The 26,299-nt window shown below is 37.4% G+C and overlaps 4 protein-coding genes across 16 annotated transcripts; 2 read left to right on the plus strand and 2 right to left on the minus strand.

The window, feature by feature from the left end:
* Positions 1 to 4,007: 4,007 nt before the first annotated feature.
* Positions 4,008 to 6,195, plus strand: LOC103419513 (probable serine/threonine protein phosphatase 2A regulatory subunit B''delta). The gene is made up of 2 exons (XM_008357607.4): positions 4,008 to 4,402; positions 4,991 to 6,195. Exons 1-2 carry the CDS (start codon positions 4,253 to 4,255, stop codon positions 5,186 to 5,188), a joined length of 348 nt encoding a protein of 115 aa, XP_008355829.2. The 5' UTR covers positions 4,008 to 4,252; the 3' UTR covers positions 5,189 to 6,195.
* Positions 6,196 to 7,898: 1,703 nt separating this feature from the next.
* LOC103414152 (disease resistance protein TAO1-like) lies at positions 7,899 to 10,581 on the minus strand. Its single transcript, NM_001328798.1, is given in 2 exon segments — positions 7,899 to 9,062; positions 9,435 to 10,581. Coding segments are annotated over 2 exon segments (1,923 nt in total). The 5' UTR covers positions 10,208 to 10,581; the 3' UTR covers positions 7,899 to 7,912.
* Positions 10,582 to 10,846: 265 nt separating this feature from the next.
* On the minus strand, positions 10,847 to 13,878 carry LOC103427659 (uncharacterized). Of its 13 annotated transcripts, none has more exons than XR_011573905.1 (6): positions 13,461 to 13,878; positions 12,550 to 12,917; positions 11,783 to 11,911; positions 11,509 to 11,576; positions 11,398 to 11,428; positions 10,847 to 11,146 (listed from the first exon to the last, which is right to left on the minus strand). XR_011573905.1 is itself a non-coding variant. In XM_029090169.2 (4 exons), exons 2-4 carry the CDS (start codon positions 12,720 to 12,722, stop codon positions 11,111 to 11,113), a joined length of 240 nt encoding a protein of 79 aa, XP_028946002.1. In that variant the 5' UTR covers positions 12,723 to 12,917; positions 13,461 to 13,878; the 3' UTR covers positions 10,847 to 11,110. The 13 variants fall into 13 exon arrangements, 2 of the variants coding, with proteins under 2 accessions (XP_028946002.1, XP_028946001.1); XR_011573903.1 differs by having other exon boundaries at positions 11,509 to 11,611; XR_011573900.1 differs by having other exon boundaries at positions 10,847 to 11,251; positions 11,509 to 11,611.
* On the plus strand, positions 13,713 to 19,840 carry LOC103434344 (serine/threonine protein phosphatase 2A regulatory subunit B''beta-like). The gene is made up of 13 exons (XM_070809512.1): positions 13,713 to 14,240; positions 14,824 to 15,066; positions 15,229 to 15,334; positions 15,409 to 15,508; positions 16,039 to 16,144; positions 16,312 to 16,402; positions 16,604 to 16,745; positions 16,947 to 17,094; positions 17,255 to 17,364; positions 18,037 to 18,193; positions 18,483 to 18,608; positions 18,716 to 18,866; positions 19,331 to 19,840. Exons 1-12 carry the CDS (start codon positions 14,091 to 14,093, stop codon positions 18,854 to 18,856), a joined length of 1,620 nt encoding a protein of 539 aa, XP_070665613.1. The 5' UTR covers positions 13,713 to 14,090; the 3' UTR covers positions 18,857 to 18,866; positions 19,331 to 19,840.
* The last annotated feature ends 6,459 nt before the right edge of the window (positions 19,841 to 26,299 follow it).

The following is a 26,299-nucleotide window of genomic DNA, read 5'->3' on the forward strand; positions in this document are numbered from 1 at the left end:
TGAATTCACTCATTGTATTCATATAGGGTCAATGAGTGTAACTGTAAAAAATCATCAAAATCGGAGTTAAAATAACCGTTAATAGTAATTTTTCGTTTATAATCGTCGAAAAGTTTTGTCTCGTTACTTGATCTCTGAATGTTTGTTTTTTGCGATTTTTGGCGTATGCGATCTAGCATATACAAACAATTTTGACAGTTGGATCGTTGAAATTAGTTTCGTAGGATGCGTATCCCATCAAAATGATATATTCACTAACATTTAAAAGTTTATTTATACTTTCATTAAGCATAACATAAGTTTTTGTGGTATCCACTTGTGTAAATATTTTAAATTGAAAATCAAATTCAATCATTGTATTCATATAGGGTCAAGGAGTGTAGCTGTAAAAAATCATCAAAATCGGAGTTAAAATAACCGTTAAATCGTGATTTTTTCGTTTATAACCGTCGAAAAGTTTTGTCCCGTTACTTGATCTCTGAATGTTTGTTTTTTACGATTTTTGGCGTATGCGATCTCGAAGCATGTACAAACAAGTTTGACGGTTTGATCATTGAAATTAGTTTTGTAGAATATGTATCTCATCAAAACAATATATTCAATAACACTTGAGAGTTTATTTATCCTTTTATTAAGTATAACATAAGATTTTGTGGTATCTACTTGTATAAATATTTTAAATTGAAGATCGAATTCCTTCATTGTATTCATATAGGGACAAGGAGTGTAGCTATAAAAAATCATCAAAATCGGAGTTAAAATAACCGTTAGATTGTGAATTTTTGTTTATAACCGTCGAAAAGTTTTGTCCCGTTACTTGATCTCTGAATGTTTGTTTTTTGTGATTTTTGGCGTATACGATCTCGAAGCATATACAAACAATTTTGACGGTTGCATCGTTGAAATTAGTTTTGTAGGATGCGTATCCCATCAAAATGATAGATTCACTAGCACTTAGAGTTTATTTATATTTTCATTAAGCATAACATAAGTTTTTGTGGTATCCACTAGTGTAAATATTTTAAATTGAAGATCAAATTCAATCATTGTATTAATATAGGGTCAATGAGTGTAGCTGTAAAAAATCATCAAAATCGGAGTTAAAATAACCGTTAAATCGTGATTTTTTGTTTATAACCTTCGAAAAGTTTTGTCCCGCTTCTTGATTTCTAAATGTTTGTTTTTTACGATTTTTGGCGTATGCGATCTCTGAATTATAATTATTATAGTTTTTAGAGGTATAAAATTGTTGAATTAATATATATAATTATTATAGTATTTTTTAGGGTTATAAAATTAATATTTTGCTTATCGTGTTAACCACGTGTATACCCGAACCAACCCGTTATCTTAACAGGTGCTTATCGGGTTACCCGATAACGACCCGATTCGTTATCGTGTCGACCCGAACACCTGTAAATTTCGTGTCATGTCGGACCTGGTTATCGGGTCGTGTCAGGAATTGCCAGGCCTTGGGGCGTGTCAGAATCTGTCAACCAAACTGATCCAATCCACACGTAGAATGAGAAACTAATATTTGGCATAGGCTAAACCCTATCTTCCAGATGGCTGACTTTTCAAACAAAATAAAAGCCACACGTCCACACTTGAATCTGTCAACCAATTTGATCAAATCCACACGTAGAATGAGAGGCTGATATGTGGCATAGGGTAAAGCCAATCTTTCAGATGGCTGACCTTTCAAACAAGATCAAAGTCACACGTCCACATGTCCACACTTGAATCTGTTAACCAAACTGATCCAATTCACACGTAGAATAAGAGATTAATATGTGGCATAGGCTAAAGCCTATCTTCAAGATGGCTGACTTTTCAAACAAAATAAAAGCCACACTTCCACACTTGAATCTGTCGACCAAACTGATCAAATCCACACGTAGAATGAGAGGCTGATATGTGGCATAGGCTAAAGCCTATCTTCCAGATGGCTGACTTTTCAAACAAGATTAAAGTCATACGTCCACACCTCCACACTTGAATCTGTTAACCAAATTGATCAAATCCACACATAGAACGAGAGGCTAATCTGTGGCATATGCTAAATCCTATCTTCCAGATTGCTGACTTTTCAAACAAGATCAAAGCCACATGTCTACACTTGAATCTGTCAACCAAACTGATCCAATCCACACGTAGAATGAGAGGCTGATCTGTGGCATAGGCTAAAGCCTATCTTCCAGATGGCTGACTTTTCAAACAAGATTAAAGTCATACGTCCACACCTCCACACTTGAATCTGTTAACCAAATTGATCAAATCCACACATAGAACGAGAGGCTAATCTGTGGCATATGCTAAATCCTATCTTCCAGATTGCTGACTTTTCAAACAAGATCAAAGCCACATGTCTACACTTGAATCTGTCAACCAAACTGATCCAATCCACACGTAGAATGAGAGACTTATATGTGGCATAGACTAAACTCTATCTTCCAGATGACTGACTTTTCAAACAAAATAAAAGTCATATATCCACACTTGAATCTGTCAACCAAATTGATCAAATCCACACGTAGAATGAGAGGCTGATATGTGGCATAGGCTAAAGTCTATCTTCCAGATTGCTGACTTTTCAAACAAGATAAAAGCCACACGTCCATACGTCCACACTTGAATCTGTCAACCAAACTGATCCAATCCACACGTAGATTAAGAGACTAATATGTGGCATAGGCTAAAGCCTATCTTCCATATGGCTGACTTTTCAAACAAAATAAAAGCCACACGTCCACACTTGAATTTGTCGACCAAACTGATCAAATCCACACGTAGAATGAGAGGCTGATTCGTGGCATAGGCTAAAGCCTATCTTCTAGATGACTGACTTTTCAAACAAGATAAAAGCCACACGTCCACACTTGAATCTGCCAACCAAACTGATCCAATCCACACGTCCACACGCCACATGTCACATCCCCGCCCCGGCTCGACTCCGCCGTAGCACGATATTGTCCGTTTTAGACCCCGACCACCCCCTCACGATTTTGTTTATGGGAACTTACGCGAGAACTTCCCAGTGGGTCACCCATCTTGGGATTGCTCTTGCACCATTCTCGCTTAACTTCAGAGTTCCTACGGAACCCGAAACTAATAAGCGATTGGCTCTGATACAAAATTGTCAGATCCGGCCCGAGCTCCACCACACCCCGAGCTCGACTCCAATGTAGCACGATATTGTCTGCTTTGGGCCCCGACCACGCCCTCACAGTTTTGTTTCTGGGAACTCACGCGAGAACTTCCTAGTGAGTGACCCATCATAGGATTGCTCTCGAGCCATTCTCGCTTGACTTCGGAGTTCCTACGGAACCCGAAGCCAGTGAGCTCCCAAAATGCCTCGTGCTAGGTAGAGATGTGAATATACATATGAGGCTTACATGATCCACACCCCTGGACGATGTGGGATCTTACACCACGCATCCCAAATCAATTTGAATTGTACTGTTTGCTTGGAGATATAATTATGTCCTTTATTTTATCAAACCCATACTTGCATAAGGAGTCAAAATCTCCTACTGATGCATTCCACGTGGCAAGAATCAAAAGGCATATACCATTTGTATTCATGTGATAATCATCCCATCCTACTACATCATCTGATGTCGTGCCTTAATGCACATCCATATTCCATCATATTTTGGGGCTATAATTATTCGAGTATATATAATTATTATAATTATTATAGTTAATTTAATATATATATATATATATATTATAGTTTTTAGGGTATAAAATTGTTAAATTAATATATATTATTTTTATATTATTTTTTTTAGGATTATAAAATTATAAAATTAATATTCTGTTTATCGTGTTTCGTGTTACCCACGTATATACCGTATATACCTGAACCAACCCGTTATCTTAACATGTGCTTATCGGGTTACCCGATAACGATCCGATTTGTTATCGTATCGATTCGAACATGTGTTAATTTCGTGTCGTGTCGTGTCTGGTTATCTGTCGTGTCAGGAATTGCAGGCCTACCTCTCTGAGCATCAATCGCCGAAGGATTTTCTATCATTTTCCCTCACTTTCTCCCGTTTTCTCTCTCGCCAAACACTCCAATTCCTTAAGGATCTGAGGTTTCTTCCACTTCAAATCTCACCTTTTTTTTCTTTCCAATTGGGCAAAAAGGCATTGATTTGAAACGAATATTATAATAGAAAGGAAAGCGCTTTGGGGGGATTAGAATTTCTGAATCTAGGGTTCCGTGATCTGTATATGCTTCTTGATGACTATGGAAATCGTGGTGGATGCGGCGTCGTTTGACGCCGAGCTGTTGCAGCTCAATGAGGTGTCCCCTTTGGCCCTCAAATCGAATCCGAGCTACGTCGAGTCGCTGTTCGAGCAGTGGCTTTCGCTTCCCAATACTAATCGCCTGGTACTTGAAAACCCAAATTTTTTTGTCTTCAAAATTTGAAATTTTTGGTGTTTTCGCATTGTTTTGGTTGTGCATCTTGTTGGGTTTCGAAGGATTTATGGGTGCAGTTTTTGGTTTTTGAATTTTGGTGAGCTTGGTTTTTTGCTGTTGAATTAAAAATTTCTGTGTTTTTTCATGTGTGTATGTTTTGAGATACACATAATTTGCATGGATTTGTATATGTGTTTGTTCTAGCCTGTGAAACCAGCATGAGAGCTAAGAAATAATGATGCTGAGTTGATTTTAGTATATATTGATTTTCGTGCCCATGGTATTGAATTTGTTCGGAAACGATGACTTTGCGATTAATGAAGCATTAAAGGGCACATTTCAGTATGGAAAAAGGGATGAAAATTGTAAATTGTTAGCAATGTTCGAAATTACCTAATGCCTTAAAGTAGTTACAAATTTGTAATTAGTTGTTGGAAATGCTAAAGTTTATATTTTTTTTAATTAGGATACTGGATACCTATGATTTACATACTACATAATCTTTCATCTTTTCTGATGCATGACAGTTTTTTCATTTTCCCGACTCTATGGTTGCAGGTGACACAACTGCTAACTGAAGCAAAGGCAGGTAGGCCTCTGAATGTTCAGGGAAATTCTTCTAGTCCACATGCCACTGCAGGCAGTACTTTGCCTTCTATGTTTCCAACCAAAGTGGGACAAAGGGAAGGCCCCACAGTCCCGGAAAGAGACTCCACCTCTTCCATCCTCTCGGGTGCGTTCATCAGCCAGATCTGATGACAGGGCAGCTTTCAAGGATGATGCATTGAATGAGTTACGAGCAAAACGTTTGAAGCTGCATGACCCTGAGGCTCACCGCAAGTTGAGATATGCTTCTCGTAGTGAAGATGATGGATCATCAGGGGATGATGCAATGATTGACAGTGATGATGAAAGGTCACAGGGACTAACTTTTGATGTTATAAAGGAGATTACCATTCGAAGGTCGAAACTTGCAAGTGGTTTATGGAGCCCTTCTTGGAAGAGTTAATTGTGGTTTGCGTTGTAAGGGTTGGAATTGGGAGGTCAAAGTCTGGGACTATCAATGGTGGGAGCAGTACGGGCAGGCATAGCAGCAACTGCAGCAGCTTTGGAAGCTGCGGCTGGTGTAGGGAAGTTGATTGATACGAGTGCCCCTGTTGATTTTGGAAGAGAGTCAAATCTAAAGCATAATTTTGAGCTGCCAATATCATTGGCTGCTCTTCAGAAGTTTGGAAAGCCACAGGGTTCTTGGCAAGAAAGCAGCGAATAGAAGCAATAGTTGAGTGCCAAGTCCCAGAGAATAATGGGAGGAGGCATGCGCTGATGCTTACAGTTGGCGACTACATGAGAAGAAGAGGGATTCTCTGAACATATTAAAAACCACCACAGAAACAAGAAAGTTCAAAAAGAGAGAACATATTAAAAACAGATCAAGGCATGCAAAAAAATACAGACTCTATCTGCAAACTAGCTGATTAAGCCAGAAAGTTTCCTAGCTTACATAGTCGTCGTCGTCTTGGTCCTCCTCCTCATCATCACCCTCATCATCATCATCCGCAACTTCTTGGTCCTGATCATCGTCTTATTCCTCATCCTCCTCATTAAAATCCTTCTCATCATCCTCATCGTGTTGTCATCATCCTCATCAAAATCATCATCTTCATAATCCTCATCAAAATCATCACCTTTGGTAGAAATTTCTTCTAAGGCCCGTTCGTAAGGGATATAATGGTAATCAAATAATGAACCTTTGAAAGTCATAAGTTTGTCGCATACTAAACGTACCCCTATTTTCTTCACCGGACAATGTGCAATAACATGGACCAAATCGCTTTCTCCCAAATTGAACTCAGTTTCCGACAACGATAAATTTGCCAGCCAAATCATCTCTTCAATGAGAAAAAGATCTCCTAGTTCGACACAAAAACTAGTACCCTCGTTGATGTAATCACGAGGAACAAAAGCCAGGCACACAGCCAACGCTTTTGCATTACATCCAATTTCCTTGGGCACTTCAAAAGAGACTTGGGTACCCTCGTTGACATGATTGAACCAAGTGGGAATTTGTCTTCCTACAAAACTCATGGTTCCACCTCCTGTCCATCCCTATACCATGTGGAACAACATTTGTGTTAGTACTACATACATAACACACATATTTGCGATGGGGGAGGAGAGAGGAGTGGTGTGGAAGAGAGAGAGTACCTGTATCGTGCTATCCTTAAGAAGGAAATCCATGACATTGTTGTGTGTTATCATACAAAGATGGAGTCCCGAGTTTAACGCGCTATCCAAGCCTGGAAACTCAATGAGTTTCGGGGAAAAGAGACTCACCATTGTTGACATGCCTGAAAAATCTGGCATTCTTTCTAATGCAGAGCAGTCATCCATTTGCAGGAAACCCAAACTTTTTGGTAAATCTGTAATCTCGACAAGGTTTCTGCAACCATTTAAGGATAGTATACGAAGCTTGGAGAGGCCACTGAGGCTTGGAAGGCTCCCAAAATTATTGTCATCTAGACTTAACTCCACTAAACAAGGTAGACTACTCCCAATATCATTAGGCACTTCCTCTATATTGCTGTCCTCCAAAATTACACTTGTCAAAGAGCGTAAACCTAGTAAGGAAGGTAGCTGCAAAGAACACTTCAATTTACTCAAAGATAAGCGCTCGAGCTTCTCTAGTCGTACGATGGAAGGTGGTAGTTTTTTTATGGCCGTTCCATCTGCATAAAGAGTGACCAATGATGCCATTTCTCCCAAGTGCTCAGCCAAACTTTGGAATCTTGAACAACCATCGAGAACAAGAGTTTTAACAGATTTCAACTTGTAGAAACTCCTCGGAAGAGCCTTAAGCGTTTCACAGTCTTTCAAATTCACCAACACAAGACTCTTAAGATCTCCGATGGACTTGTGAACTTTAGCCAACCTCTTACAGTCTTTGAGTATCAATTTCTCAAGATTTGGGAATTTTGAAAAGTCTGGCGATTGTGTTAGATCGTGGGAGTGGCTGAGATTTAGAATCTTCAACTTATCAAGCAACTGTTAAGAAAAATCAAATTTAAATAAAAAATTTAAATCCAAAAAGAAGATACAAAGAGCATAAAAATAATTCCTAATTTGGTTCAGGTTACGCATTGTACTTACCCCAGAATACTCACAAAGAACTTGTCTGAGGTTGCTGTACTGCATGTCGATAACAACTATGTTTGGTTGACACAGTTCTATTGGTATGAACTCCAATGGGAATCCATGCCAGCACAGCCATTTTAATTTTTTGGAAAGACATTGGTATCCCCCAGAGAGCCGAACGTAGTTTAGTTGGAGCAATCTCAGTCTCTTCATATTTCTAAACACCTCAGTACTGAAACTAGTCTCTTCAAGACTCGGCAAATTCAAAGCTAGACCTTCAATTTTTTCAGTTCCCTGCTATCCGAAAAAACAGACTCCAAATGAGAGAAGGCTTATCATGAAAAAAAGTTAGATTACTAACTTACATATGCTTACACGTTTAACATAAAGTTTGATTGGGAAAGTACTTACAGATTTGTCTATCAATACATCATTTACATCTTCGGGATGCCACAATCTACTCCGTTCTCCAGGAAAATCGGGATTTTCTGCATGCACGATATCTCTGCCCATATCTCGAAGCAAATCATGCATCATAATCTTGTTTTCTCTATTAATAGTCACTAGGCACCGGTTAAGGAGGACCTCGATTCCTGTTGTTGAATAAAAGCCACAACCATCCAAGATTTGCACGACATCGTTCTTGTCCATTCCGATAAAAAAACAAGCTATATCGAGGAATATCCGCCTCTTGTAATTATCATTTAGCCCGTCGTAGCTTATTTTCAGTTGTGCCTGAATTTCTCCACGAGGAATCATTTTCAATTCATCCAATATACTTCTCCATTCATCTACGCTTCGTTTGAAAAGAGTAGATCCTAAAACTTCAAGAGCCAGCGGCAATCCTCCACAGTAATTGACAACTTCTCTTTCAAGCGCAAGATATTGACTAGGACAACTACTACTTCTGAAAGCATGCCAACTTAGGAGCTCAAGAGCTTCTTCTCGGTCCATTACTTTCGCCCGATATATCTTATCAACTGCAAATTCTTTTAGCACACGTTCGTTTCTAGTTGTGATGATGATTCTGCTCCCCGGGCCAAAAAAGTGGCAATTTCCAACTAATTCGCGTAACTGCTTCACATCGTCTACATCATCAACTATGACAAGTACCTTTAAGCGTCGAAATCTTTCCCTTACCAAGGCGGTCCCTGCAACAACACTGCTTACCTTTGTCTTGGTTTGCAAGATATCGAAAAGAAGTTGTTTTTGCAATTTTTCTAGTTTCTTTTCCCTCACTTTTTCAAGGAAACTTTTACCTTCAAACCTTTCATAAAATATGTTATAAATGGCTTGAGCAATCGTTGTTTTACCTATTCCACCCATGCCTGAAATTCCAATCACACGAACATCATCTGAATCTCCGATGCCTAAATAATTACTGATATCTAGCACTCGAGTATCTATTCCGACTTGATAGGGCGCTACGTCAAAGTATTTGTTGTTCAACTTCGTAGTGACGTCATTGGTAATCATCCTGATAAACTTTGCTTCATGCCTGGCATTAGTCAAGTTGAGAAGCAAAACGAAGATTGTTATACAACGAAATTGAACTAATTAATACACAAAATTATTTATCATGACTAGAGATTTTAATTAAGACAATTTTTTGAGGTGGTGTGTTTAAACTTAGCAAACATCAATTAAGATTAAAATATAAATTTCAATAAGAAACACAAACAAAAAAACCAGCATCCCTTCCCTCTGCAGCTAGTCGCCGGCGTCTTCCCAGCTGTGATTAGTGTAGCCTTAACAGTTTAAGCTTTATTGTATGATTTTATTACAGAGGTCTAAGAAATCGCATGATTCCAAATTAATAAGCAAAGGTACGTTAAAGCCTTAATTCATAAGAAAAGAAATTAGTAAGTACCCGTCCAAAGTGTTTCTGAGATCCCAGCCAGACAAATTCGAAGCTTCAGTAAGAGCAGCTCTCCACCTCTCTACCTTTTTTTCATCTGTATGTTTCAGAAACGATTGTGCAAATCTACCGGTCTGTTTCCTGACATGCGAAGGATCAACGTCATAGAATATCGGCAAAACTAATTGCCCTAGCGTTCTTCTACACTCCATGACCTTAACCAGCTCCTCGAGACACCAGCTGGAGTCTGAGTACCGTCTTGAGAAGACGATGATAGAGATCCTAGAACCCTGGATTGCCTGCACAAGTTCGGTAGTTATATCTTCTCCTCTTCTTAGTTCGTCGTCAATAAAGGCGTTGATTCCGGCCTTTGTCAATGCTTCGTGGAGGTGGCCCGTGAAGTTTTTACGTGTGTCTTCGCCTCTGAAGCTTATGAACACTTCGTAGAGCAAGCCTTTTGAGAAGGAGGACAGGGACGGGGAGGCAGAGGTGGACGATGAAGATGAGATTGAGGGTGAGGAGGTGGAGGAGGTGGAGGAGGACGAGGAGGACGAGGAGGATGAGGATGAGGGTGAGGAGGACGATGAGGATGAGGGTGAGGAGGAGGAGGAGGAGGAGGTTTTATCGGGGACAGAGATATTCATTTGGCGAAAGACGAAGCCGAGGGAGCAGAGGAGGAAGATGAGGACATCAAAGACAAGACCGGAATTGCGATGAGCATAGTGGTAGGACAGTAACACCAGCACCATAATTAACAGCTTCCCTAAGCTCGACCAGTTATCCATTGCCTTCAATTTCTTTAGGCAAATTGAAGGTTGTTTGGCGATATTGATTTTCTTTTTTTCTTTAATCAGTTTGCAAATCTCCATGTTTCTTACGTACACTTGTCGGCAGAGATAATTATACTTGCTTTTTTGGGGCAGAGATAATTGCCCACGTCCAATTCCATTCCTAACTCCTAATTGGCTAATCCCAAACCCCACCCCAGCCAACCCAAGGCCGCTCACCAGCACAAGAATAGTCTCCTCTCCAGTATTGGTAAGTTGACTTGTGGTTCTACACCCTAAATTCTACGAGGCGCTTTTTCTTTTCCACTTTAACGCCAAATTCTACGCGGTGCCTTATGGTTCACACAATGATGAGAGATTTTTCAGTTTATAGGAACACAGTCCAGTACACTACACTTATAAAACAACTTCAAGAGGGCTAGTTTGAAAATATCCTACTGCAAAATTTGATTTGGTTTGGACCAAATTTTGATTTAGATGAAAACTAGCAACGGTGCCTGCGCATTGCTGTCGGTGTTTAAAATGTTTTGATAATATGTACACACAAAAAACATAATTTATTAAAGCTCGATTTCTACACCTAAGATAGAGGTTGACAGTGTTCATAATTATCAAAAGTTGGCAGCGTCCAATTGCTCACTGTTCAAAAGATAGAGATGATATAAACGCTTAATTCATGTACATAAGTTCATAGTATCATGTACTCAAAATAATCATAGTATCAAGAGATTGGCAGTCTTCAACTGCTCATTGTTCAAATACGAAAATATACATATGTCCATACTAGAAGGTTGGCACCGCACATCTGCTGTGTTTATGATTTTTCCTGTTCAATCTCTGGTCTTGTTTGTTTGGGAATGGCCATCCTTTTTCTTGGCCACCATGCTGTTGAATTGGTGCCTATTCTTTATAGCTTTGCCCAGGATTTTTCTCTTGCTATATATTACGAATTGGAATCAGTAAGAATTCCATATAAAAAGCTAAATTTGTCAATCTATTTAACTTAGTGCGAACTTCATCAGGCAACCAAGAAGTATAATCCTGCAAGGAGTCAGACCGAGCAACACACACTCATAAATAAAAGATTAGGAACTTTGGTTCAGGATAAACATAATGCAAACAGAAGAATAAAATTGACAGAAAATAGATCGATGCACAGAGAGATAGAGGCATAAAGAGGAACTTACATCAGCTGTGCTCTCAAATACATATGGTAATCTGCATACAAAGAAACATAATACTGAAACAGTTATAAATCATCCTATTCAAACAAATCAAACGAAATGCATAAAGATTACCTTAGTTTTTGATTCTATGATTTTGTATTTGACTCCACCTCCACGTTGTTCTTTGGTTGTCTCTTTTACTGAATTAAGTAATCGACTGAATTACTTAATTCAACTGAATTTAATCAGAGAGATAAAAGCTTCAGTATAAAAAAATATTTTATGCTCTACACGCATAGCAAATCATCAGTAACCTCCAAGAACCTAATTGTACGATAAACACTCTAGCACTAACTACCCAAGAATTATAATCATGCTTATTGCCAAAAATGATAAACATGTTTACCTTGACTTCATTTTTAATGGCATATGTAATATACTTTCCATCTGCATTAAAATAACCTTCTTCCCTCTGCTCGTTAATCAAGTTGAAAGGTTCTGTTTGAATCCCATCCACAACAAAGTCCTTGTAATCCTGCCAAAAGATACCACCAATCACTGGCTATCGCTTCCGTTGATCCAATTAGCAGAAGTATCCAACAATTTCCTCGACTGAAAAAAATCTTGCCAATTTAGAAAAGAACTATTCCAAATTACGGATGTACTCGATTAATTTAACCAAGAATATGCACGGCACCACCACTATTAAGAAACATCATCATACATCATCATACAAAGACAAAAGTTTTTACCATCAGTTTTTAAATTGCAACCAAAAACATGCATAGAAAGAATAAAAATGACAACAAAGATGGCAAAACAATTAACCACACATGTTGTTTATCCAAAAATGCTGAGAGCTTATGCTTCTGTGACACAACAAGCTTCCTGCGTCACACACACTAGATCAAGTAGGCGTCATGACATAAATTGAAAAGCAGACAAGATCAAGAAGATCCAAAATTATTGATATATAATTATAGTAAATAATTGCACATGAAAAACTCTAGAGGAAGATAGATGAATCTCCATATCAAGAAACCAAAGAACATGACACTACTAAGGACCGTTGCTTCACATGCATATCTGCTACTATTTTAAAACAATTATGTTATAACAAGTATAAGAGAGAGGAAAAAGTACTACTGAACCGAAAATGAAAAGGGGGAAAACCTGGAATGCCATGCAGTGCCGAAATCACTACTTAGCAACAAAAGTGCCCTGCTATGCTTCATGACGTCACTTTCAAAACTATTATCCAAAGATAATGACACATACAAAGACTTCTCATCCCCAGATACATCTGATTTGCTGTTAAGTGCCTTATATTGTCTACTTGCTGCCATAAACACATGCTTAGCAGCCTCATATAACGGAAAAAGAACTTGTGTTGAAATCCCCAACTTATGATCCCTATTTCAGAAAACTGAGTTGCCATCAACTGAGCGCAGCACAGTATTGTCATCAGATGAGGGTGAGGAATGGCCTGCCTCTTTATTCAGCTTGGAAACTGGGACGGGTGAAGAAATCCCACTTCATCTCTGGGTTCAATCAAGAGGAAAGAACAATGTTTAAGACAATGGCATTACTACATATTCCAAAAACACAACTGAGAACCCTTCCAAAATTAAAAAAAAAAAGAAAAAAAAGAGCACCTCTACACAAAATCATAATGCACCCACAATTACACACACAATTCAAAAACTTTCAGCATAAGAATAAGGCATACTTGGACCGTTATCGAAATCCCAGACTCAGTAACAGTAATAAACTAACACTGAATCAACGTTTTGAATTTGAACTAACACTGAATGGACATTTTCCAAAAAATATGAAATCCAAGTAAAATCAAGCTGTTACTTTTACATATGCATGGATCAACTCATGCGGGATCAAATATCTGTACTTTTCGACATGGAAATTACACTCTGTGAAGGTACACCAACCAAGCACGAATAAAACCTATATATACAAAACTCTATGGGGCATTTCATCGAACACAAAGTCTGCGTCTTTACTGAAAACAGAGAAGCTAAACCAGCAATCACTGATTATCTACTAACATACAAGTACGAATTACTTACATTTGGGTATCGGATTCCAAGCTACGTTCGAATTGATTCAGAAGATCGACCGTGTCTGCTTCGGAACGACGCAGCTCCTCTCCTTCCATATTTTCTGTTTGTTTCCCGAGAAAATCCGAGGGAAAAAGAAAACCCGAGGGAAAATGACACATTTATATGATGTTGAAACGAAATGGTAAATTAATTAAAAAAAGAACTACGTGGAAGTTTTTTATTCGTTGTTGAAATAAGTTTGCAGGAAAAAGTAATGATGCTGGCCGTAGATGATCCAGTTTCGGGCCAATGTCACACTGACACGTATCCACCTTCTTCGACTTTTCTTCTCTTGTATAAGATTTTGGAGCTGCTATGGCTATTCTCTCTCTCTCTCTCTCTCTCTCCCCCTCCTCTGAGCATCAATCGCCGAAGGATTTTCTCTCATTTTCCCTCACTTTCTCTCCCGTTTTCTCTCTCGCCAAACACTCCAATTCCTCAAGGATCTGAGATTTCTTCCACTTCAAATCTCACCTTTTTTTTTCCAATCGGGCAAAAAGGCATTGATTTGAAACGAATATTATAATAGAAAGGAAAGCGCTTTGGGGGGATTCGAATTTCCGAATCTAGGGTTCTGTGATCTGTATATGCGTCTCGATGACTATGGAAATCGTGGTGGATGCGGCGTCGTTTGACGCCGAGCTGTTGCAGCTCAATGAGGTGTCCCCTTTGGCCCTCAAATCGAATCCGAGCTACGTCGAGTCGCTATTCGAGCAGTGGCTTTCGCTTCCCGATACTAATCGCCTGGTACTTGAAAACCCAAATATTTTGTCTTCAAAATTTGAAATTTTTGGTGTTTTCGCATTGTTTTGGTTGTGCATCTTGTTGGGTTTCGAAGGATTTATGGGTGCATTTTTTGGTTTTTGAATTTTGGTGAGCTTGGTTTTTTGCTGTTGAATTAAAAATTTCTGTGTTTTTTCATGTGTGTATGTTTTGAGATACACATAATTTACATGGATGTGTATGTGTGTTTGTTCTAGCCTGTGAAAACAGCATGAGAGCTAAGAAATAATGATGCTGAGTTGATTTTAGTATATATTGATTTTCCTGCCCATGGTATTGAATTTGTTCGGAAACGATGACATTGCGATTAATGAAGCATTAAAGGGCATATTTCAGTATGGAAAAAGGGATGAAAATTGTAAATTATTAGCAATGTTCGAAATTACCTAATGCCTTAAAGTAGTTACAAATTTGTAATTAGTTGTTGGAAATGCTAAAGTTTATATATATTTTTTTAATTAGGATACCTATGATTTACATGCTACATATTGTTTCATCTTTTCTGATGGATGACAGTTTTTTCATTTTCCCGACTTTATGGTTGCAGGTGACACAACTGCTAACTGAAGCAAAGGCAGGTAGGCCCCTGAATGTTCAGGGAAATTCTTCTAGTCCACATGCCACTGCAGGCAGTACTTTGCCTTCTATGTTTCCAGCAGGCAGTGCACCACCACTGTCACCAAGAAGTTCATCTGGATCCCCTCGCGTTATGAAACAGAGGATTGGTCCTTCTCATTTAGGTTCTCCCCTGAAATTAGTTAGCGAACCAGTTAAAGAAGTGATACCTCAGGTTTGACAAATCCTAATCCTTTTCGGCAATAAGGTGGCACTATTTTTTATTCTTTTGTTATGCGTTGTATTTGTCATTAGAACTATCTAGCTGTAATGGTTTTCTTTAATTAGAGGGAAAGGTAGGTTATTATTTCTAACTTGGATTTTGTACCACTTGCAGTTTTACTTTCTAAATGGTCGCCCGCCTCCAAATGAACTAAAAGATCAATGCTTATTTAGAATCAATCAGTTTTTCTCTGGCAACTCAGACGGACTGCAGATTCATGGTGAGATATACTTAGGATATGAGTTTGTGTTGTACAACTAGAATTAGCTTTTAACTGTCTCCTTGGTGTATCAGAATTTAAATCAGTTGCTAAGGATATCTGCAAGCTGCCCTCATTCTTCTCCACATCTCTTTTCAGAAAGATTGATGCTAACAGCACTGGATTTGTAACAAGGTAATATTCACTTTTTGTTATTGCTTGTGAAAGGGTGTAGTTTCGAAGTTGTTATCCCCACCCCTTTCAATATCTTTCCTTGCTGTGGTTTATCTTATGTAACCACAACTATTTTCCTCTACTTTTAAAATGTCTCGATTCTTGTTCACCAACCCTATTACCCCACTTTAAGGTGCATGAATCTTTCTGTCTGAAGTGGATAACCAATGCCCTTTATAAGGGTTGATTGCGGAGAAGGGGTCAAGTAGCTTTCCTGGAGGCTTTTTTTTTTTTTTTTTTGTCTGAGCTGATTTGTAGCCAACTCTTGGTTTAAATAATATTGTTACCCTCACCTGACTATAAATTCTGGGTGGCCCCTGCTCTAGTGATGTTTTGTTTCTTTGGTTCTTTCTTTACCAAAGAAAGTTCCTTAGTTTTACTTTCCTCTGGACTTTTTTAATTCTCTTGTTATTGAAGCTTGGCTCTTATTGAAGCTCGGCTGTTTCCTTTGCAAACCATGCTCTTACTTTTTTCTACTAATTTGTTTGTAGGGAAACATTTATTGATTATTGGGTTGGTGGAAACATGTTGACGATGGATGTAGCTACTCAGATCTATTCGATCTTAAAGCAACCAGATCTCAAATACCTCACTCAGGTTTTTGTTTCGCTTTATTTCTTTCCCTCTTTTATGTTTATTACAAATTTGTGTACAACCTGATATCTCTACAAAATCATCATACCATTAAATGCAATGTTGATTATTATAATTAGTACATTTGGTGCATTCACAAGTATCTAAATCCTGTTCCTGTTTGATAACAGGATGACTTTAAACCTGTCCTTCGAGAACTTTTGGCAACTCATCCAGGGTTGGAGTTCTTACAGAGCACGCATGAGTTTCAGGAAAGATATGGTTTGTTCTCCACCTACAATCAGCCTTTTCTTAATACCATATGTTTGTAGAGTTTCCAATCCCCTCTCTCCCCCTCCTTTCTTCTCTCCCTTCCTCCCACTTATGCTGTTTTGGTGTTGCATTTTTACTCTGGTTATGATTGAAGCAATTCCTTTCACATGATGCACACGTTAACTTGAGATATTATTGCAAATGGTCCAGCTGAAACTGTAATATACAGAATATTTTACTACATAAATAGATCTGGGAACGGTCATCTCACACTCAGGGAGTTAAAGCGTGGAAACTTGATCGATGCAATGCAACATGCAGATGAAGAAGAGGACATCAACAAGGTTTTGAGGTAAAGATTCTGGATACAGACTTAGTCTGTGTTACTATAGACTATAGGGTCTGGCCATTAAAATTAGGGATCATTATGCCTATTTTCTTTCACACAATCTGGAATAGTTTGCGAGAGTTTGTTCCTCACTGCATGTTTATGTATGATATGTGATCGGTGACTTTTGTTCTAACTTTTCTTTTCTTATATAATCTGTTACAGGTACTTCTCTTATGAGCACTTTTATGTGATATACTGCAAGTTTTGGGAGCTGGATACAGATCATGATTTTCTGATCGATAAAGAGAACCTGATCAGATATGGTAACCATGCACTTACCTACCGGATTGTTGACAGAATATTTTCCCAGGTTTGTCATGAAGCTTTTGTTTACCAATTTTAAAAAAAGATTCTTTCAATAAAAGCTTAATCCTTGATCTCTTTCCTCCCTCTCTCTCTCTCTCTCCCCCTCCCTGACACAGGCATGCATTCTCGATTATGTATTTAATGAGTTTATTTTGGCTTCTCAGGTCGCAAGAAAGTTTACTAGCAAGGTTGAAGGAAAGATGGGATATCAAGATTTTGTCAACTTCATTCTCTCAGAGGAGGATAAATCTTCTCCGCCTAGCCTTGAGTTCTGGTATATCTTTACCTCTTATCTTTTTTCAGTCAGTGACTTGCTTCTCAAGACATAGCAGTCAAGTGTAATTATGGGTAATGCAGCAATATAAGATAGACATCCAAGTGGAACATATGTGCTGGGTAGTTCGACAGAAAAAATGGAAAGATTACAGAATATGCAAAAATGGGCTTCCCCACATTGTTGTATTAATTTTTGAATCAGCCTCGTTGATTCAACATTCATTTAAAGTCAGCCATGCATTAACAAGAATTAGGCTAGTCAGGAACAAATCGTGATTTATTTCTGAAAAAAATAAAGATTAAATTAATGATGGGATGTGTGAAATCAGTTGCATAATAATTGTATACAAGAATTATTAGGTGGAAACTTTGTTATCTATACTTCATGTAGAGTACTGATAACTTTTTCCCTGAAAACTTTTTAAATAAAACCGTTACTATGTCCTGCTTTCATAGGCAGTTCGGAAGATTCATTGTTCTTGTTAGGTTTTGATCAGATTTGACTTTGGGATGGGACAGAGATCGATATTTAAGGCTTCAATTAAGTGTAATTGAATGTGCAACCTCAGTTTTCTAAGTGATGGATGGAGGGATCTACTTGATTTACCCTTACACAGTTAGTTATTCTATCAATTGTGTAGTAGCTGTGACACTACATTGTTCATGTTAGGTTCAAGTGCATAGATTTGGATGGAAATGGAATTTTGACGCGGAATGAACTGCAGTTCTTTTATGAGGAGCAATTGCATAGAATGGAATGCATGGCCCAAGAACCTGTTCTGTTTGAGGATATTTTGTGCCAGATAATTGACATGATTGGACCAGAGGTTTGCCTTTGTTGACTGGTCCCTTTTACTGTTATCTTTTCTTTTTTGGAATAAGCTGAATTTTTTTAAACAAAACCTAAAAGTACAAGGTCAAGGTCAAGTAGTCCTTATCGGGATAAAATGTAACCCCTCTTCCTTAATTGATGATTATGTTGCTGGCATGTAACATCCTGGAAATAAGCATCCTCCGAGGTTTATTGCCCCAAGAAAATTGTTTAAAAGAATGGAATGCTCTGCAGTCTGTTAGATATAGTTTTACTGTGGTTGACATGAAGATTTGTTATTGCAGAATGATAGCTACATCACACTCCATGATCTGAAAGGCTGTAAGCTTTCAGGAAGTGTTTTCAATATCCTTTTCAACCTTAACAAGTTCATGGCCTTCGAAACTCGTGATCCATTTCTCATTCGTCAGGTACATAAAACAGTTTTTCCTCTCATCATTTGAAGTTTGAAGATTCCAGATAAACATGTAGTGGGTTGCATTTCTGTTGTTGGTAACAGCCTTGCTGATGTTTACAGGAACGTGAGAATCCAACCTTGACAGAGTGGGATCGATTTGCACATAGAGAATACATCAGACTTTCAATGGAAGAAGATGTTGAAGATGCCTCCAATGGAAGTGCCGAAGTTTGGGACGAATCACTAGAGGCTCCCTTTTGATTCAACTCAGGTAACCTACCTAGGTTTGAAGTCAATAAATATGGCGTAGCTTTATTTGAACTTATTAACCTTTCCATTTTATTTTATTACATTCCTACGATGGGCTGATGAGTAAATGATTTAAAACATGTTATTAACCTCAGTTTCTTACACTCTGCATATCATGTAGTGGAAAGAAATGAAAATTACAATAGATGCAGATGCTAAAATCTTGTCAATACTTTTAATCTATTTTGCATAAACAACTTGTAGGCATGTATGACGAAGCTCTGTTGTTTGACTTCATGCGGTAATGGATGTTTACTTATGTTATATTTGGTTCTTGAGATACTATCTGAGACACCAATACTAAGTCCACACACTCATCGCATGAAGTTTGCATGGCTACAAGTTGTTTATTGTTTTTGCACAATTTATTTTTCTCGTCTCCGTTGCCTATGGAAATTCCACCTTTGCATTTGTCTGTCTTTGCAGGAATAGGATAGGTATTTTCAGTTTCTTCTTTAAACTGGCAATCAACAGAACTGACGACTCATAGAATTAGTATATCGAACGAGCTGTTGTAGTGCAGACACCTGCACTTTTGTTAAGGGTAAATTCTGAACTTGGTGGTGTCAAGGTACCTTTTTCCAGCAGCGAAATGAATTCTGGTCCACGCGTGCATGAATTGAACAAATGATGGGTCAGAATGGAAGCCCGTTACATCAAACCGTAGCATTCGGAATAGCTGTCTGCTCATGATTAACCACGGCCAGTTGAAAGATGATAACATCCGTAACACTCAAGCTCTCTCCTTTTAGTTCAATTTGTTACCTCAAGTTGTAAGATATCACTTATTTAAGGTTTTCTTAATTTATTTTGTCATAATGATTGGTTGTTGGCCTACTTTCATTTGTAAAATTCATTAGGTTGTGTCAAACTTTCTTTGTCAAGCAATTTTGGTTCGGATTTTGGTTACTATCAATTGATATTCATGGTTTATAATCTCTTCGTGTTTGTTCGTCATATTGCACGAACTAGTAAGATATCGACCTGATATTCTGAGTGGATGCAATCGATTTCTTTCGTATAATTACCTTTGTTGCTTCAGAGTGCCACCTGATGGGCTGATAATGTGATATCTCTCAAGAAAAGCAGGTTTTCGCTCGGTTTTCTTCACCTCCTTTTCATCCCATTACAAGCCATTCTCCCAAAACCGAGCGAAAACCCAAGCAAGACTGAACGGTCGATGTGAAAACGCTTGTGTGCTATGGAAGAATTGGAGAATTTTGCCTCAACTTTTCTCAAAATTTCGTACCACAAGCGTTGTAAGCGTAAACCAACAAATCAAAGGCTTACATTTGTGATAAAAACCCTTAGCAGAATAAAGGATAAATCCAACAAAAAAAAAAGAAAGGAGGCCAAGAAGTGCTTCTTCCTTCCGAGCGCAGAATACGCGGAGTGACATCGAAAAGAAGGCAATCTTCTGGCAGCCTAAAGCGTAAGCAAAACATTGCCTGTGAGATGAATCAAAGATGAGAAGAAGGTAAGTATCATGAAAGCATATTTGTGCATCTGTGGAGCTATAAATAGTTCCAAATTGTAATACCGTGTTTGAAGCAACATCCCTGACCCTATGAAATATTGGATCCGGGGTTGGTTTGGTATTGCTGTGCTTTGAAAAAAAACTGTTTCTGCTGTACTGTGAAAATAAGCTGTTTTTAAGTGTTTACCAAACAGCTTTTTGAACTCAGCTTTTTTTTATACCCATTTTTCATAAAAGCACCTCAGTACCAAACCAGTATTAGTGGCATTCAAAGCAGATTCTGCTCCCCTACATATAGTTGGAAAAGCAGTTTATGTGAGTGCAAAAGTGTAGGAAGAACTGGAACATGCACACAGCGGACGACTGCACTGGCTCATTAGCAAAAGAGTGAGTGCGATCAAATCAAAAGAGATCCCGTCCAATATTTTCTCTGGATCAGACCCCTAAATGCATCTGAACGAAAAATATATGCAGATATAGTTCACGCAGAGATTACCGATCGAGGAAATGGTATTTATAATAGAACAAGAAAACATGTTTACAACGGCGGGAATGAATGACCAAAACGTATCTTAATGCCTGAAACGTATCTTAATGCCTGAAAGTTGGTCTTGGTCTTGCTTCCTTTTCTCCCAGCTACAGAGATGTTAGTGCCATCAACTCTTTCATTCTCAGAAAACAAGTTCAGTGATCACTAAGCACCTTTTGTGGTTCCCATGATTACCTGATCGACAGCTATCTGAAGGTCTTTTAACAGGAGGTACAGATGAATCGATCGGGCTGAATCCTGCTGGAACCCTGTAAAGTGTCCACAGTACTAATAACAGCATCTGCCACTTCTTTCGCCTCAACTGCAAGAAACCCGAGGTTAAGAAGGTTTGCAAGAAAAAATTCCATCAGCTGAAAGATCACAATACTTGAAATGTATATTACCAGCTATCCTACCATTTTCAGATTTTGATTCTTGATTATCTGTTGGATATAAGTCAACAATCTGTGATAATTTATATATGCTAATAAATAATAAATGCAATAGAAACTAACAAAATATAAACTAGAATATGAATTATAAAACAGACAACTTGAAGATCGAGGCTTGCGTACCGCAATGTCCTTGAAACAGAAATTTCGTCCCTACTCTGTGCTTGTAGTTCTACGGACGTCTGCTTCACCAGGATTCAACGATCAAGTTAAAATTCCAGCACCGGAAAATTTAACTTCTGGCGAATTTAGTGTGGTTCTCTCAGTAAGAAGGTTTATGAATGTAGAAGATGAAGTTTATTATTTCTGTGTTCTAAATGCTATGCAGATGTATGCATATATAGCAGATAGATGCCTGTTTGCAACAGGTATGAGAATGGGGTGTGACTGTTGGGAGACATCTCTTCAGAATGGTGTTTTGCTCTGTGTTCAGAAAGAACTCTCAGACTTCATCTGAAAGGATGAGTTTTTTTATAAAAAATAATTAATTAATTAAATTCGAATTTAATTAAAAAATAATTAAGTAAATTCGAAAAATAATTAATTAAATATTTTAATTATTAGAGCCCCAAGGCCCAAGGCCCATCTTTTGACAATTAAATATATATTAATTATATATTAATTATAATTAATTATATATTAATTATTACACCCCAAAGCCCAACCTCAAGGGTGAGCCCAATTTTAGTCTCCAGGCCTATTACTCCAATCACTTTCTTTAAAGGACAAAACCTTATAAAGTGATAAAATCTTTTGGGAATGGCCAATGTGGGACAAGGAAATTTCTACTCAAACTACTCAAATTTCCAACAATACCCCACATTTGAGTTGAAATTTCATTCAAACTCCAACACCCTCAAAGGCACATTTGTCACCATTCTTCTTCGGTATGGAGACGCCAGAATCTGATTTTTTTTAGTAGAGCTGAAAATTTACACATGTTCTTACCACTAACAACACGTTCATTAGTAGAGCTGAAAATTTACGCATTTTCTTACCGGTAAGAACCCTTCATATATAATTGCCTACTATGTTGTAGTAATTGCCAAAAAAATTTAAGGCTCCGGGCTTTATGGATGGAAGTCTAATATTGTTTGAATATCGTAGGTTGCTGCCATGGGGTTGGATCCTTAAAAGCACTTGAGCAAAGGAATAGCATTCTTGCAACCCTATCTGAATAAGTTGAAAGAGTATGTTTGTTTTCTCTGACCAACCCCCTTAAACCAAAATTTCTCCAGTACATCGATATTACCATCATTGATTGTATATTGAGCATAATCCAAAAATCTGTTGGTTAATCTTCCATTCTTTGGCAGGTTGTATGGGATTAACGTGTGCGGCGAAGTAGGGGAATATGAAACATTGACACTGGACTGCCCTCTCTTTGTTGTAAGTTTATATAATTCACGTTGTAATTGTTTCATTCTACATGATTCTTTTAATTTCCAGAATGCTGGAATCGTGCTGGATGAGTTTCAAATTATACTGCACTCTTCAGACTCCATAGCTCTGGTTGGGGTGCTTCATCCCTTGGCTTTTCATTTGGAAAATAAGGCAGAGTCCTGTCCTTTGGGGAGCAGCGACCAGACCAATCAGAACTGTCAGGAGAAGAAGAGTTTTCTATTTGAAGTGCAAGGAGACCATCCACAAAGATGTGATGCTGCATGCGAAGCTGATGCCGAAGTTGAGAATGCAGTTGAACTTGCTGATCATATGATTGCCTTGATACTCAACCAATGCAATCTATGTAGCTCCTAAATCATTATTCGTTAGTTAGACATGTAATCATCAGAGTACGATTGTAAGTTTGCAATCCACCATACACCAACAAAAATACATCAATTTTTACGATTTTTTTCTTTGATTATATGTAGCACTGAGTGGTACAAAAAAAAAAGGAACTAAAATTGAAAATAAAAGATATAGTCATTGTGAAACTCAAGTTTAACGACTAAAGCACTCAGAACTAAATAGCATTGAGGACACATCCTAAGCTTTAACCTAATTAATTTGGAAACAAAAATTTATTGTTTTATCATTTTTAACTTGTATTACAAGGTTTATCAGTACAATAACAAACAGAAATTATGGCTTTTTACCTTACGTACAAAGGAACATAGGTAGGATGGTAGTCATCATATCATCAGTCCACTATTCATACCATGTTCCTATATATAAATTTATATTTATTATTTTAATCTCAAAGCATATGGTGCATCCAAATGACAGTTGCTTGTATAACTTCATAAATATATATATGACCATTAGAGTCAGATAAAATTTTGTTTGTCACCAATTGTACATATATATACATGTGTTACTATCTTCCCAAACTAAGAATATTAATTGAAGTATATAAATTTTGCAGTTGCAGGTGGAGGGGACCTCGATCATCAGATTATTCAGATCAGATCGGTAAGTGCCAATTTCTTTAGTTTAATTTGTTTCCATGGCCAAGTGTGGGGGCTTTCACTCTCAAAGATAAAAAAGGAAAGGATGTATAGATTTAGTTAGTTACCACTGACGGGGATTATATAATGTACGTATTATATCACCACCGTGCGGCATGCATGCATGGCTGGTTTAGAGAGGGCAATGCATGTACGAGCACAGAAAAAAAAAAGGGATAGCAGTAGTAGCTATGGCACCCCATAGACTCAGAGAGTTTGTACAGAAGTAGTTGAGGAACATGAAGGGACATGCATGTATCCACTAGCAATGAAATCATGCGGCCTGGCCTCACATACATAGATACATAGATACATACATATATACACACACATGCCCTTTATACAAAAGAATCCTCAATTTTTTCAAAAAATGAGGATTAGATGTGGGGCCCACTCCATATCGAACTTCAACGATCTGAATCGTATATTTTTTAAGTCTCGATTCATAGATTATCCTTGCAAAAATTTAATTCAATCTGAAACTATTTGCCTATTTAATGATCAAAATAAAATTTTATTGTTTCTTATATAACAAAGTATTAGTTAATTTCTTTGAATTTAATTAGATGTCTTAAACATTTCCGATTTAACTAATATTTTACAATGATGATCTATGAAGTGTGTTGATGCACAAAATCGGAGGGATCTTGAAACAACGTAAATCCGACCGTGAATCTGCAAAAAAGTAAAGAATACAAGATATATCGTGGTTCACCCCAATGTTTGGGCTACGTCCACACTAATGTTGATTGTATTTCTCTGTACGAATGTATGGATTACAAGTGTGAAGGGGAGTCCCCTAGAGAAAAAGAGAGTTTGGGAGAGTTTCTCTGTTTGCGAGCCTTGTGGCTTCTATATGTAAGGATGAGACCTTCCAATTGTGAGGGTGAGGAGGCCCTTTAATAGACTAAGGGCTCATCCCCTTTTACATAAATAATAGGCTCAATGTCTGGAAGCCCAATTAACGAGGCCCAATATAATATGGTACTAACAAAGTGCAATTTAAAAAATAGACGGTTTCGATCGTTAAAATTTGATGTAATGTAGACCCCACAACTAATCTTCATTTTTATAAAAATATAGATATATCTTCCCTTAAAGGTTCCATATATATTATGGTCCCAAAGGGCTAAAACCTTAATAATAAAGTACAAAAATCAAAACTAAAATAGGAACAGTTTTTTGCGTTAAAAAAAGTGCATAAAAGATGAATAGAATATCAAGTCTATACACACAAGAAGCTAAGGCAAAAGAAATTCTCTTTATTTGTTTAGCAAATATTCTTACAAATGAAACTGTCATTTTGAAGGTAAATGTCATGGCATAGAATTAAATTTAAAGTTTCCTGTGTTCGAAAATTCTCACATATACAAATGCCATATATTATATTTATTTATTTACGTTAAATTTCTGACATTACGGTCACATGATTAATTAGTTATTTTGTTTATAATAGTACATAATAAAGATACATATGTATACACACGCATGTAATATGTGATTATTTTCTCTAATTAAGCATTAATTCTTCCAACGAGAAATAAATTAAAATTATTTTATAACCAAACTAACTCAAAATTACTTATTGGCTGCCAATGAAAAGAATTGGGATGCCATTTTTAAAGTAGCCAGCCAATCAAATTTCACGTGAGGAATGGATTAGCTCGTCCTCCTAAATTCCTCATTAAAATAAGTTGGCGATGCAATCTCTTGAAAATAACTAAGATGGCAACTATAACATAGCAAACCGTCGGTGGTCCTTTTAAGAGCCAAAAACTTAAATGAGTATAGAATTATATAAAATCTTCCAAAATTTTAAAATATCTTTTATACGTTCTAGTGTACATAGGTGTGGAAGATAATAAAACAAGTCCCTTATTTCTTGGCCTATTAATTCTTGTTTTATTAATTTTTGCAGCCAAAACCACTCATTAAGTAAGTAGTAGATTGTTCTAGTGGATAGTATTTTCTTCTTCATCTCCGTGCATTTTGATTTTTTTTTTTGGTCAAACAATAGATTTTGTTAGATTAGTCAGAGACGGAGTTTGAATCCACGCAGTCATATAAGGGTTCAACATTTTTCCACTACTATGTTAAAGGGCTACTTGCAGTAAAAATACTTCTTAGTCTAGCTTACAGTACAATTACTACTTATAAATAAAATAAAATAAATTTTTTATTTATTTTTGTGATAGAAATATCGCTTGTAATAAATAAAATATGACTTTCCTTAGAAAACAAATAATCACAACCATTCAATGTGTTGATTGCAAACCCAAGAAAAGTGAGCAAAGGTTTGAAAACTCCAGCCTGAGTTTGAACTCCTACAGACTCAACCTCTGAGACCACCAACTATACTTTGGCGTATCGTAAAATCTGAGGTTGTGCACATGTGTTATTGGAGCTATATTGTAACGAGAATTAGTCTACATGAGGATACCTTATGTATCCTTAATGTGTTGATTACATGATTTGATATAAAATGTA

Source organism: Malus domestica, chromosome 12 (genome assembly GCF_042453785.1).
Source record: "Malus domestica chromosome 12, GDT2T_hap1".
Lineage (NCBI taxonomy): Eukaryota > Viridiplantae > Streptophyta > Magnoliopsida > Rosales > Rosaceae > Malus > Malus domestica.